Source organism: Phyllostomus hastatus, unplaced genomic scaffold (genome assembly GCF_019186645.2).
Source record: "Phyllostomus hastatus isolate PE091 unplaced genomic scaffold, TTU_PhHast_1.1 phas_contig_34, whole genome shotgun sequence".
Lineage (NCBI taxonomy): Eukaryota > Metazoa > Chordata > Mammalia > Chiroptera > Phyllostomidae > Phyllostomus > Phyllostomus hastatus.
In genome coordinates, this window is record NW_025333857.1 from 32462522 (window position 1) to 32476752 (window position 14231).

Below are 14231 nucleotides of genomic sequence, written 5' to 3' on the forward strand. Positions count from 1 at the left end.
CTCAAAAAGGAAAAAAAAAAAAAACCTCAAGCAAACCCAATTAAAAGATGGGCCAAAGAGCTTATGGGAAACTTCACCAACGTAGACAGATAGCAAATAAATATATGAAAAAGTGCTCCGTGTTATGTCATTAAAACAAGGTAACACTACACATCTTTAGAATGGCCATAATCTGGACCAAGGACAAAACTAAATGCTGGTCAAGACTTGGAGCAACAGGAACCCTTGAGCATTCCTGGTGGGAATGCAGCCATGTGGAATAGTTAGGCAGTTTCTTACAAAACATATTCTTACCATACAGTTCAGCAATCACGCTTGGTATTTACCCAAAAGATTTGAACTTATTTTCACACAAAACTTACACACCCAATGTTTACAGCAACTTTATTCATAATTGCCAAAACTTGGAAGCAACCAAGATATCCTTCAGTAGATGAATGGATAAACTATGGTACACCCAGACAATAGAGTATTATTTATCACTAAAAATAAGTTATCAAGCCATAAAGATATGGAGGAAACTTGTGAATATTAAGTGAAAAAGTGCAATCTAAAGAGATTACATACTGTATTTTATGATTCCAATTATGGCACTTTGGAAAAGGCAGAATGTAGACAGTAAAGATCAGTGGTTGCCAGGGGTTAGAGTAGGAAAAGGCAGAGGCAGATTTTAGGGGCAGTGGAAATACTCTGTATGGTATCATAATGATGGTTACATGTCATTCATTATACATTCATCCAAATCCATAGAATGAGCAACACTAACAGTTAACTATAAACGATGGACCATGGGTTATTACAAGTTCATCCCTTCTAAGTGTACCACTCCTGTGGGAAACGAGAGAAGCTCTGTATGTGTGGAGGGGTATATAGTTAGTCCCTGTACTTTTATCAATTTTACTGTGAATCTTAAAACTGCTCTAGTAAGTCTAACAGACTTAATAGGGAATACTATGTGCCAGGCACTGATACCTCCTTATTTACAGATGAAGCCTGGTTCCAGGGTCCATTACCCTCTTAACCACTATGCCACAAACTGCTGGGAGTTCTTTCAAGTTGATTCACTGGGAAGCCCGCCTCAGATCCTAAAACCCAAGGCTCATTTTTTACAGATTATAAAACCCACTGTAGCCGCAAATCATACAGCTAATTCATATCATGATGTATCCTAGTCAAACTTTTTTCTACCTACTTTTTTGACAGAGTGAGGAAGGAAGACAAACACTGATGTGAGGGAAACCACCAATCTGTTGCCTCTTGCATGCCCCCAACCAGGGACCTGGCCCACAACCTGGGCATGTGCCTTGACTGGGAATCAAACTGGCAACTGTATGGTTTGCCAGATGCTGCTCAACCCATTGAGCCACACCAGTCAGAACTAGCCCAAAACATTTTTGAAGGCTGTGTAGATGTCTCTGAGAAACATGCTTTAAATACTTCATATAGTGTTCCATAAACATTCCAAAGTTAAGACCCTTTTTTACTCTTGCCTGGGAAACATTCAGGTTTGCAAACAGGTCTTTATAGAAATTAGTCTTCCTAGCTGCCTTACCCACTTTGGTTCCCTTTTCCCCCATTGATGCTTCCCACAAATTAAATCCTTTAAGACCAAATGTTAATGTTTCTCACTAATAAAAAAAAAAAAGAAAAAAGAAAAAAGAAAGCCTACAGGAGCATTTATTCAAAGACCTTTATAAACCAATGAAGTCTGAGGGTCCATCATCTTCCTAAGTGTCTTCTTTATCCCCCACATACTGTTAAAGCGTATCAAGTAAATGTTGACAGAGGTAGCACTGAGAAGGGAAATTAAGTCATAGTTTTAAACCATAATTATCAAGTCAATTGCAATCCTTCATATTTCAGGAAATACTACCTTATCCCATATATAAACTTCTACACATTTCCCTCACTTGAAGCAAATGCATCAAAACCCAAAGAACTGTGAAAAATAGTGAACCAGGATAAGTATTTCCATTTGAAATTCTATCACTGAGCAGCCATGTTTCTGTTCTTGGCTTCTGTTACTCCATGGGCAAAGTCAGAACTTGTCAGTTATTCGTTATCTCACGTGAAAGCTTCAAAGACCAAGCCCATGGATCCAATCTCTACATTAGGGCCACATCCAAAAAAGTAAATCAAAACTACACCTGTTCTCATGCCAACTGTCATGCCTAGAATGTCACCTATAAAATAAAACCAAATAGGGTAGGCAGACCATAATTGTTCAAATTTCCTTCCTTTCTTAGGTGATAAGATCCTAAAAATGCCTTTTCATTTCTTTCAAAAACAATCACCTGTTATGTATTATACTTGAAGACACTTCACAAAACTCATCTCATGGTTCTCATGTGAACACATGTTGAGATGGCAATGAAAAATGTACAACATAGCCATGTAAAATCTACACATGTAACTAAAAGATTATGAAACATTTTCTAATTATGTCTCTGTAGAATTTCTAACTATAGCTTAAAAACCCAATGAACAAGTTGAAGTTTCCCTCTGTACATGGCTTTTATTATTTACATAATACAATATAGCATCAATGCTGGATAGCATGATTATGTGCAATACATAAATATGAACTATCTGTACACATCTGCAAATCTAACTCAGAACTAAGGTACATAAAATTGAAAGCAAAATTGAATGCTTTAAGAATGAAAGTAAAAACTAGGACTGAACACTGCAATAAATCAGAGTAGTGCCTCGTGTACATACTTAACTATTTACAGATGAAAACAGGCATTACCACAACACTAATCTAACTATACTCATTTATATATTAAAAAAAAACACGCACATTTCATACATCACAGAAAACCTCCCATTATAACACAGAAGTGGTATTACCAGACAAGCATCAGTGAAGTATACTGCCTCTTCTAGTTGTTATTGTACAATGCTGTAAATAATGCAGCCCATGCAATACACCCAAGAACACTAGAGTCCTACACCCAAGTACAATTAATATGATAAGCAGCCCTCTGCAAGTGGTGCTGGATACCACTAAGTCTACTGCAGCCATGTTGGTTATGATTTTCCATGCAGAAGGGTAGTTACATTAAGAACTGAAGTCTTTAAAAAAGCTTTAAACATTCTTTCTTGAACCAAAACATTCAACAAAAGATGCACATGAAAAATTAACTGTTCAGATGCTTTTGCAACTTAAAATTCAGATGCATGTTATTCAGTAGTGCTGCTGTATTTGAAAACCAAATGTAGTTTTAATTTCTTCTTGTAAACAAATTAATCCTAGTGCAGTTCTGTGCTACACGTTTTTAGCAATGAGTAATGCAGACATCTTCTGGTGCAGCCAGCACAGTAAGCTTCAATGGTAGCTCAAACCCTGTTGCTTGATGGTTTTACTCCTATGACAACCAGTTGTGATGTTTACCTTTCACAGAATGTCTTATTTGACAGCTTTTAGACTGACTAGCCAGGCTTATACATGGCATCAAATACTGGTTTCATGGAAAGGTCTGATCCTCTTTATCGCCTTCTTCCAGCTTCCAAAGAACATGTGGAAATTAACAAGGTGAAGTTTAATTATGATGGAAGTAGACTGCCAGTCCTTTTCTGGTGTACCATTTTTAAGAAAAATACAGGCACATAACACTAGCCAAAGATTATACCTTGATTACATTCCCAAAAGGCAGAAACGCTGCAAACATGCAGAGATTTCACGGATTTTGTTTGGCACGTGGGAACTAAATTTTGTCCCTAGTATCTGTAATTCAATTTGATGTGCAGATTTTCATCCAATTTTATTTAAGGGAGGGCATATACATTTTGTAGGGCTGTACCTATCCAATTCTGCCTGTAACAAACACCCAAACATCCTAAAATATCAATAAGACAGACAAGTATAAAGTAAAACTCTGGAGAACATCAAAGGAAAATGGCCATGCATCTGCTCTTTAATGTTTTCCTACGATATATTAAAATAAAAACAAAGTTTCAGTCTCTTCACAAGTAGTAATTTATATTCTCTGGATTTTTTCAGCCACAACAACTGGATTCTCTTTTCTGATTTTTGCTGCAGCTTCTGCTTTGTAATCATATGGACAGTTGTGCTTGTCAGAGTAACGGTGAAGTCCACAAAACAAATTTCCACATCGGCAGTCAAACCCTGTACACGAAAGAGGAAGCAGAGTCACTTGGGAACTTGTAGCAATTAAAAGGGAGAAAAAATAATAATAAAAAGCCTTACTCACTATAGAAAGGGAACCAGGTTTCCACGACTCTTTGAAACATCAAAGACAGACAGAGTCTTGTCACTTCAAATTGTGATAGAGCTTTTAAACCAACCTTTGACACGATACATTCAAGTAACTATCCTTCCATAAACTCCTACAGATACCACACAGGGTAGAAATTAATTACACAGGCTCTGGAGCCAGAACAATGTGGATTTAAATTCTCCTCCTACCATATGTTAACTGGGTAATAATGTTTCAAATGAAAACTAGGGAAAGACAACAAAAAGCTGTGAGACTTAAAGGAAACAAAAAGCATCTACAATATTTTTTGCCTGGCTCCAAGTAGGTGCTTACTGTTTAGTTCAGCTACCTTTTAGCCAGGAGACTAAAGGAAATAATCAAAATGAATAAATTTTTATCAATCCAATAAAGGAAAGTAACTCCTAAGGTCTAAAGTTAATAAAAGGGTTTTATGTGATTAGCAAGACAAATGGAAATGAAACTGGACTTTCTATTCTTGAAAGTTGGGCATTTTGTTATAAGACCAACCAGCCCCTTATAAAGTTCAATAAGGCACACCTTATTGAACCCTGCTGTAAAATATACTCTGTCTAATGTGTTTTCTAATACCTGTAAGGCCAACTTTCTTTCTGCACATAAAACATCTGTTCTTCTTTGGTTTGGGTAACTCAGGAGCTTTTTCTTCACTTTGAGAAGTGCTAGGCTGAGAAACTGATGAACTGGGCTGAGTGACAACTGAAAAGTAAGAGTGAAAATTAGTAATTTGTCAAGAGTTCACTGGCTGAAAATTAACTAATTATCTAAGCTAAAAAAAAACAACAACAAAAAAACCCCCCCTAAAAGTCATGGTAAAAAATGTTTAAGAAGCCTTTCTTAAAAACATGTCTTAAACAGGATCTTTTACTTTTATAACGGAACTATCATATCTAAGAATTTCTTGCCAATCAACATATTACTTGTTCCTTTAAATTTTATACAATCATCACTCCAAATTCCTTTCAACTCACTCTTAACAGCTAGTACTGAGAAATAAAACCCCAATTTTAAAAGATTTTAAAGATCTGAGATGTTGGTCACATGCTCAGTTTTTCTATATTGTAATTGTCTACATGTAAACATCTTAATTAGGTCTGTTCAAAGTCATTACTACTCAGTAAATAAAGCTGACAACTTCTGAGGTTCTTTACTGCAAAAGCCATTTGGCTTTTATACTTTCTGGGCAGGGAGGGGGGGAAACTGTAGATAGATAAAACCAGCAAATTTTGACAAGTAAAACCCAAATCATCAATCACTGATTTCAGATCCTATAATTTCATAATTATTTTTCAATGTAACAAGTGCTTTATTGTCTTATGCAGAAAATCTGGAAGACTTTTTTTTAAAGTTCCTTTTGAAAAATTAGCAAGCACTGTCTTGATTTCTAAAGACAGAAAGATTAGCAAGCACTGTCTTGATTTCGGAAGTTTTGATTTTAGACGTAAGGATTTCATAGGTAAAACAATAATTTTGGTTTACATTAAAAAGTCCATTTTTCCACCTAAAAGGGCTTTAAGTTTTAGTTCATACATGACAGCAATAGAATTTATCAATATGAAGGCAAAAATTGTACATTATTGGATTAAAGTCCACATTACCATTACTTTAAAAATACCAAATTTAATTCTACTTCCATAAAATTCAACTACACCAGAAACACTGTAAACTGTAAACTAAATTAATCCAAAACCCCAAGAATAGCAAATCAGCATATGCAATGCTAAAATTACAGCCTAAATAGGTCAGCATCAATGCTATTAACGTAAATCCAAACTCTAGATACAAGGCAAATTGGTTTAATGACAACTTACTTGAAAATTCTTCCCAAATTTGTAACTCATTTTTATTAGAGATTAAATAGCCTAATATTAGGCTAACAGAATATTCTACCTATTACTTATTCCTAATAATCTACTATGACAACCTTAACACAATTTTTCCTGATGATACGGGAACAGTTTTGGGGAGGAGAGGAGTAGCAGCCATTTCCTTGACCATGCCTAAAAACTGAGCAGTGGTTCATAAGACATACAAGTAAGGGGGACTAAGAAAAGAAACATGATATAGAAAAAGGCAAAGAAACAGTGAACTACAGAATTACTACTACGAAATAATAATGTGGAGGCTAGCTACCGATCTAACCCACAAGAGTAAGTACTATTCCAAGGCCAGACTAATTTTGTGTTTCAAAACCAAAAATTCTCACACACACTAATTTGGTCAGCTTTTGCAGAAGGATGGAACTCATTTCAAAATACCAAATATGGATTCACTTGCCCAACTTATACATTTTCACCTTAACTTTATCACATAAGCTTGTGATATTATGTGATACTAGAAAAGGCAAGCCTCCAAAGCAGATTATATATGCGCTGACACTATTTCCTCACAATAAAGGTTTATATTGTATTCAGTCAACATGACCAGGAAATAATGAAGCTATCAAAAATGAACTATGTGCAATATAAAACACATAGATCCTTGCTCTAGGCCTAGCACAGGTAATTCAAGTAAATCAACCTCTTAGCACATTAGAAAACTTGTGGTTGGCACTGTATAAATTAAGCACTGACTCAAAGTCACTATCTAATGAAAACCAAAAATGCCTTCCCATACTGAGTTTTAAACTTTTATAAAATGAGATCCTACAGTTCCACCTGAAAGTCTTAGTATTTAATATCTTCTTTTGCTTGAATATTTTCTACAATACTAGCAGTATTAAGACTGAGAAATTATTACTTTTTATTTTAAAAAATTTTTCTTCATAGCTCTGAAATTTAATCTGTGTAATTTCTGCTGTTTTTGAATAATGCCTTCTCTAATGATTTAGATACCTTTAAAATATGACAGTAAACCACTTTTTAAGTTCATTAAATCTTAATACATCCTGTCTCCAGATTATAATCTTTGCTAATTTATTGGTGTGGGGGGTGGTGGGAGGTGGGTAGAGAAGAAAGAAGAGAGTAAAGTGACTATTTTACACTCTCGAAAGAGAGCTGGTTCTTGCTTGGTCTGTATTTTACAGCTCTCTCCATCTTTGGTCCTTCAATGGGAAGGAACGAATCCCCCCACCAACCCTTTCTCATACTACCAAGTCCAGAACTGAACTAGTATTAAACAAAAAGCATACCTGGCTCTGACACCTCTGTTTTCGGGGTAGTTATTTTGTCCTCTCTTGAAATGCTCATTTCTGTCATTTGCTGAGTTACAGGCAAGGCAGCCACAGGTACATTTCTATTTGAGTTCAAGCAAACATTTTTAAAGATGTTAAGGGTACTTCTTTGTGAGATAGTAAGTTCTCAGTTCAACTTTAAATTATATAGTATTTCCAACATGATCAATCGGAGCTAAATAATCTAAAAATTTAAAAAGATACTGGATGCTCTCAGCAAAAATGGTTGAGAATAAAGAAAGCAATCTGATAAATGTCTCATCAATTCAAGGCTGCATATTTGTAAAAATCACATTACTTTTAGAGCCAACTAGGAATTTTTAGCTGTGTCTGTAATCTGTTTAAGGGCAAAAGGGGGCAGTTTTGCCAAAAATGCCTTGTGTGGCATTACACTATAGTCTGCAAAGCCTTACTCCCTACAGTCTCTAAGCCTCGATTATAAGGAAATAAAAGCACAGCATTCTCAACACAGCATCCTTGGGGGTGTTATGGAGTGTGTTATAATACACATCTTTCCTCAATGACCTACAAGATCATATATTAAAAGATACTGAAATCCTGACTATGCAACACATGCAAAGCCAAGGGCATCTGATAAATTAACACCCTTATTATACATGAACATTCATAATTATAATAGTATGGATAGCACAGCTATCTCTGTTTTCTCCTTGTATTATAAAAACTCTGGAACAATCTTACCTTGATTTTTCAGATGTGCTGCCAGCAGCACCTTCACAGTTGTTTAAACTAGCGTCTGTTCTTTGTACAGATGCAGAATCTGAGGTAGGACTGTTGGAACCACTAGCTGTCCCTATTTTAAAAAAATGATTTGTAAGAAACAAAGCAATACAACACTCAGTATCAAGACTAAATAAGTAACAAATACTTGCATTTAATTAGGTTAGTGATTTAAGCATTCTCATTGTGCTGCAGAATCCTACACTTGAGCATCCAAACAAAAGTACATTATTAAAGTCATATCCAGTGAATACAAGTGTAAAACAAAACCTCAAAAACAAAATGAAACAGCTAGAAGACACTTGTAGATAGTCATTCATTCCTGATGTAGTAATGCCAAGTACTTGGACTGTTGCTTTAATTTCAAGCTTTTCTCAGGTCTTCTCTCTCTGGGCCTTCAGCATTGATTCTCAGTCTTAGACCCCCATTCTTGGCTCTATGTTTTCTTTTCACCAGTTCTTCAAATGAGTTTGTCCTTGGAAACAACTTACCCATTGGGCTCATTCTGCCACTATTCTGCTGCCTCTGAAGATGTTCTTTGTAGCAAACAGAACACATTCCATTTGTCCTAGGATTCCCATAAAAGCCACATCCTGTACTACACAGCATGGGCCCTGGGGTCTGGTTAGTCTCCTGAGCCATATTTTTCAGCTATAAAGAAAACAAAAACAAAACTTTAGAAACTAGTATATAACTGAAATAAAATCACTAAATTAGTATAATGGTCACCAATGTACCTTTGTTATTCTGAACACTAAGCCTATTTTTAACAAAGGCCCAAATTGTGTTATCATTTTAAAAAGTAGGCCAAGAAAAGTTATGAATATTTTGCTCCCTTTGTAAAAACAAAGGCATGAAAGGAATCATTTTTTAACTTGATAAATAATGACCTATGATTTCATTCTTTAGGACAAAAAAACCCCCCACCATTAAACATTAAAATGTATTTATATTACTTGTCACTATTGCTGTTTGCTTCAGTTTCTGAAAAGGTCACTCTGCCTGTTATCAAAATTGTATTTAAATCAATATAGACAATTGATATCTCCTGATCGTTGGTTAAAATAGATTAAATGGAACTTGTAAATGTCAAAGAAAGCTACAAATCTTAATTACTATTTATTTTTATGACTATTTTTTAGAGAACGAGAAACACTGATTTGTTGTTCCACTTATTTATGCATTTTTATAAAAATCCTCATCCAAGGGCATTAGAGAGAGATGAAGGGAGGGAGAGAGAAACACCAGGAAATGTATGTGCTCACTACAGGGATTGAATCCACAATCCCTAGTTTACAGACACAATGATCCAACCAACCACAAGCACACGACACTGGCCAGGAACATTGGTATGCCCCAACCAGGAATTGAACCCACAACATTAGGGTATTGGGACAACACTAAACTAACATGAACTACTTGGTCAGGGCCTAATTACTGACTCTTGAGATCTACCAGTTCTTTATACACTTAGCTGTATATTAGATGTAGCTCTATGCTTTCTTAAAACTAGCACCCGAATATACTTGGGCTCAACTAGTAATTCAGTAATTCTGCTACTGGGCAGCTTTTAGAATATTGCAACCCTTTCACACAGCCTGAAAAGAGAGCTGGTAGATCATCTAGCTTTTCCTGTTGCCTTGGAACCAATGAGTGAAGCTCTTTAAAAATTTAGGGGGTCAGCTGCTTACACTTTTATGTTCTACATTTGAGATGTGAAATATGGGGCTGAGTACTTTAAAGTCAGAGCCTAGAATCCTGAGCCACACAACAAATTATCAGCCATAGCTTTCTCAGCCAAAGGCTCTCTTAAAACAACGGCTTGTTTTCCTCATACCAGAAAATTAAAATGGAAAATTGAGCTTTCCGAGCTCAATTTCAATGTAGCAAAGTAAAGCAATATAAATACACAATGTTTAGTAATGGTTAATATTTTATGCTAAGTTACCAGAAAAATCTTTATACAGCAAGGATAGTCTTGCTTTTCCACAAATCTTGTTAAAATCAGCACAAATAAGTTATCTTCTGTTAAATTTAGTATATTTTCCTCTAAGTTAAAGAGAAAATACACACTATTAAAAAAGTGGATTTCCACAACACCTAAAAATATTATGAATGCACAAAAAGCAAACTTGAGAACATTTTAGCAAAGAGCATATGCTCTAACTTGTCATTTCAATGTACCTTACTGTTGATGAAAGAAATTACTTTTTATTAAGTTATGAACACTTCAAGTGCAGGAAAAGTACTTCAAGCTACAACTTATCATCTTCTGGAATTCTATATGGTTTTTTCCAATTACCACTTCTAGAATACACTCTTTAGTGAGTTATTTAAAATTATGTCTCAATAATTATTAGCAATTTTTATTAACAAAATTACTTTTTAAAAGGATGGAAGAGGACTAACCAATTCCGACCTGGCAGAAGGATGATAACTATTCCCAACTAAGTAACAGTAACCTTTACTTTTGTTAGCAAAAGGACAGTTTTCAAGATGGAAAATATTTCAAACCAATCAAACTTGTACAGTGAGTGACCAAGATCCACAACTTCAAACAACAGTACTAATTTAGTTGACACTGTCTCTTTAAATAGTAAGTGGAATTTAGCTGACTCATTTTGGAGCAGAGCAGTGTAAACATTTCAACATCACTTAGGAAGTTTATTAACAAACACTTTCAGCTGGGTTTTTAAAAATTAGAGCATAATATGTGCAAAAAATGCTTCAAATAATAAACTATTTATTTGCATGCCCACTATGAAGTGTGTGAATCTTTACCCTAAACAAAAATTTGGTCCATTTCTCAGACTCAGCTTAAGAATTACGCTAGCTCACACTTTCTATACTAATTTTCAGTCATTGGACAGTGGCTTTAATAGCAAAATGGCCTGAATTTGACCCAACAAACATTAATATTTGTTAATCTGATTCTTAAAATTTTTATGTAAACACAATGGGGGGGGGAATCTCATCCAATGACTTCACTCACACCAACATGCAAAGTATTCCTTCTACCTTTCCTTCTTCGGAAAACACATCTACCTTCAATTCACTATAAATAATCTTCAACTTAGAGACGCCAGGACATTTAGTCTTCTACCTGGCTTCTCATCTTGTTGTCTGTCCACCATCCCCCGCCTCCTGCCCAGAAAGCCAGCTTTTAAATGCCATCACATGTGCACAGCTTGCCTTAATATTTCTTCTCAGAAGCTTAGATCACATGGGCGGACGCTTCAGCCTGTCACAAGGCTGCAATGTGACAGGCTGAGCTGGATGGAGGCTCTCACATAAAGCCTAGTCAACAGGGGCCTCTGAAATCAGCTTCTATTTATATCCCAGAGCCTGCCAACTCCTACACAACCCCAAAAACTAGGGATGCAGCATTCATACATCTAACATAAGAAAACAAAACAAAAAGATGCCATTAAGGCTGCTATAGTTTTTCCTAATGTAGAGAATTAGAGAACAATCTCAAATTCAATCTAGAAGATGCAAGCATCATTAATCATGCACGAAGCCAAAATGGTCAGGGTTGTTTATAAAAACAAGCACAGTACAGAGCATCAAGGCACCAACAATCGTCATGTTTAGTGTCAATTTATTCTTTTTTTTTTGGAGGGGGGAGTGGGGAAAGCCTGTCATCAGGTACTATGGCTCTCTCCTACTTGGCTGTATTTTAGAAATATACAGTATCATTACTAGTATCTTTAAAGTTGATAGAAACTTGAGCATTCACCTGTTTCCTCGATCATGTAAAGGTGGAATGTTTATTTTTATAGTTTTGGCTTTCTGTAATGCACAACTAAAAGAAAATAAAAACAAAACAAAACAATCCAAAACCCTGAACAACTCTCTAACCTCGAATAGAAGAATTCAAAGAAAGGCTTTTCAAACCTATAGAATTTAGTTCTTCCAGGTGCACATAATGTTAAGAGATGTTAAGAATGCCCGCTCACCTGGACTTGATACCTGAATTCTAGACTCTAATCTACCTCTGACTAAGCCAGTGACCTTGGGCAAGTCCTCACTCTCCGTACGAGTTTCCTCCTTGCCAAATGCAGTAGATTAGTGTGATTTTTAAAAGGCTCCTTTCCAGGCTTAATATCGGGCCCGAGAGACAGAAAATAAGGGAGAACTAAAATAAATCCCTTTTAAAAAAATTCTTTAAAAACTTGAGAGATAAAATTGCAGTATTCTTCTAAGTCAATTCTGAAATCCTGTTTAAAAATGAGTTTAAAATGAAATTTATAATTCTTAAGGCTGTAAATTACCTAAATGCCTGGTACAGAAACGGGCTATGACCTGTATATTACTTTACACTTGTACGTCCTTATTCTGTGGGGCATTCAACAATAAAGATAAAAACCCGGGCCTTTTCCAAAACACAGCTTCACGGAAAGCTTGGAAAGGAAGCACAGAATTTCAGTTCAACAGCCTAAATGCATGAAACAAAGGGGAAGGTTCATTTCCCTAATAAAGGGATCTTGGGCGAAAACACAAAGGCGCTGGGAAAACTAAACACGACTACAGATTAGACCCCTCACTCACGTTCCACAGAATTTTAGAAGTTCAGGTCCCACTGGTTCCCCACCCCCCTCCTAGCACAGGCCTCGCTCAGGAAAGCCCGACAGGGCCTTCTTCAAAAACTACTGAGTCATGCAGAACAGCAGCTCCGCAGGACAGGCCGGCCCCTCACCCTACCCGCCCCGCACCGACCCCCGGGCTAGAACCGTTCCCCGGAGGAGGCGGCAGCGAGCTGGGGTCGGCGGCGAGCGGGGGGCAGGGGGCGCGGCCGCCTCTTTGTCTGTCCGGGTCCCGCTGCCCACGTCGGGCGCCGCAGCCAAGGGAGCCCGGGACTCTCGCGAGGGTGGCCCGGAGCCCCAACCCCCGGAGGACCCACGCGGGTATTGTTCCAGACCGAGAGCACGCGACTAAGCCGGGGGGGGGGGGCAGGGAGTCGAGCCCTTGGGCCACGACCACAGGATGACGCCTCCGTCTTTGTGCTTCCTGAGCAGGCGGGCGGGCTCCCCTCCCCCGGACACCACCATCCTGGACCCACTCGGGCCTAATCGGAGTTCGGTGGCGTCCCGGCCCCCCCAAGCCAACTCCCCGGCCTGGCACGAGAGGCCGGGCACCCTCCCCCCACCTCCCCACCACTTACCCTGCGTGAGCCCGAGTGCAAGAGCCCGGCTGGCGCGTGACGCCGGGGCGGTGGGGCCGGTCCGAAGCCTCCGAGGGGGGCGAGCCGAAAGCCCTGAAGCCGCCGCCGCGGGCCAGGAGCCAGTAGGCGCCGCAGGCGGAGGTGGCGCTGCCGCCGCCGCGGGGTCCTTTTGTTCTTGCAGTAGCACCGACCGTGGCCGGGACGCGCCGGAGCTTGGGAAGTGGGAGGAGGGAAGTGGAGGGGGGCGAACAGAGGGAGAGGCGGAGGGAGGACCCGAGGCCGCGGCTGCTAACGCGGCTCGCGTCGCTCGCCCGTCGTCGCCTCACGCATCCACCGGCGGCGGGTAGAGCCGATTACGAAGACGAGCGGCGCGCGCGCAGCGGGAACGGCACCGCGAGGGCTCGCTGGAGGCGCTCTCTGTCACTTGAGCTACCGCCGATGAGGCCCGTAGCTCCTGGGAGCGAGCGAAGAGCCCGAAGAAGAGATGCAGATAGAACCCCGGTCCTCCCGACTGACGCTTCCTCCCCGCCCCGCGCTCCGGCAGTGAGGAAAAGAAGGAGGGAAGGGGCGGGGTCTGTGCGTCAGCGAAAACCCCGGCGGCGGTGGGGGTGCGTGGTGACGTAGCCTACCCGACATCCCGCCCTCGACCCCTGTCACCGGAGGCGGGGCGGGGCCTGACCGCGCTGCCGTCGCGTGTAGCCGAGTCACTGGCCTGGCTGCGGCCCCAGGGTGGAGCTGGAAAGAGCGAGTCGTGCGGAGGATGAAGTTCTATTTTTAACCTGATTGTTCGCCCTCAGCCTCCCTCCTTCTTATTTCCTCACTCCAGCCCGCTTTTTGCCATCGGAGTTCTCACGCTTTTTTCTTGATCCATATCCTCCTTACTTTTCAATCACCA

The 14231-nt window shown here is 39.2% G+C and overlaps 1 protein-coding gene across 4 annotated transcripts; it reads right to left on the reverse strand.

Moving 5' to 3' along the window:
• Positions 1 to 1676: 1676 nt before the first annotated feature.
• Positions 1677 to 13871, reverse strand: ZFAND5 (zinc finger AN1-type containing 5). 4 transcript variants are annotated; one of them, XM_045840147.1, is made up of 6 exons: positions 13337 to 13871; positions 8664 to 8823; positions 8134 to 8245; positions 7390 to 7493; positions 4833 to 4958; positions 1677 to 4132 (listed from the first exon to the last, which is right to left on the reverse strand). In XM_045840147.1, the coding sequence occupies exons 2-6, from the start codon at positions 8812 to 8814 to the stop codon at positions 3984 to 3986; spliced, it is 642 nt and encodes a 213-aa protein (XP_045696103.1). In that variant the 5' UTR covers positions 8815 to 8823; positions 13337 to 13871; the 3' UTR covers positions 1677 to 3983. The 4 variants fall into 4 exon arrangements, with proteins under 4 accessions (XP_045696103.1, XP_045696102.1, XP_045696104.1 ...); XM_045840146.1 differs by lacking the exon at positions 13337 to 13871 and adding an exon at positions 11276 to 11351; XM_045840148.1 differs by lacking the exon at positions 13337 to 13871 and adding an exon at positions 11191 to 11327.
• Between the last annotated feature and the right edge of the window lie 360 nt (positions 13872 to 14231).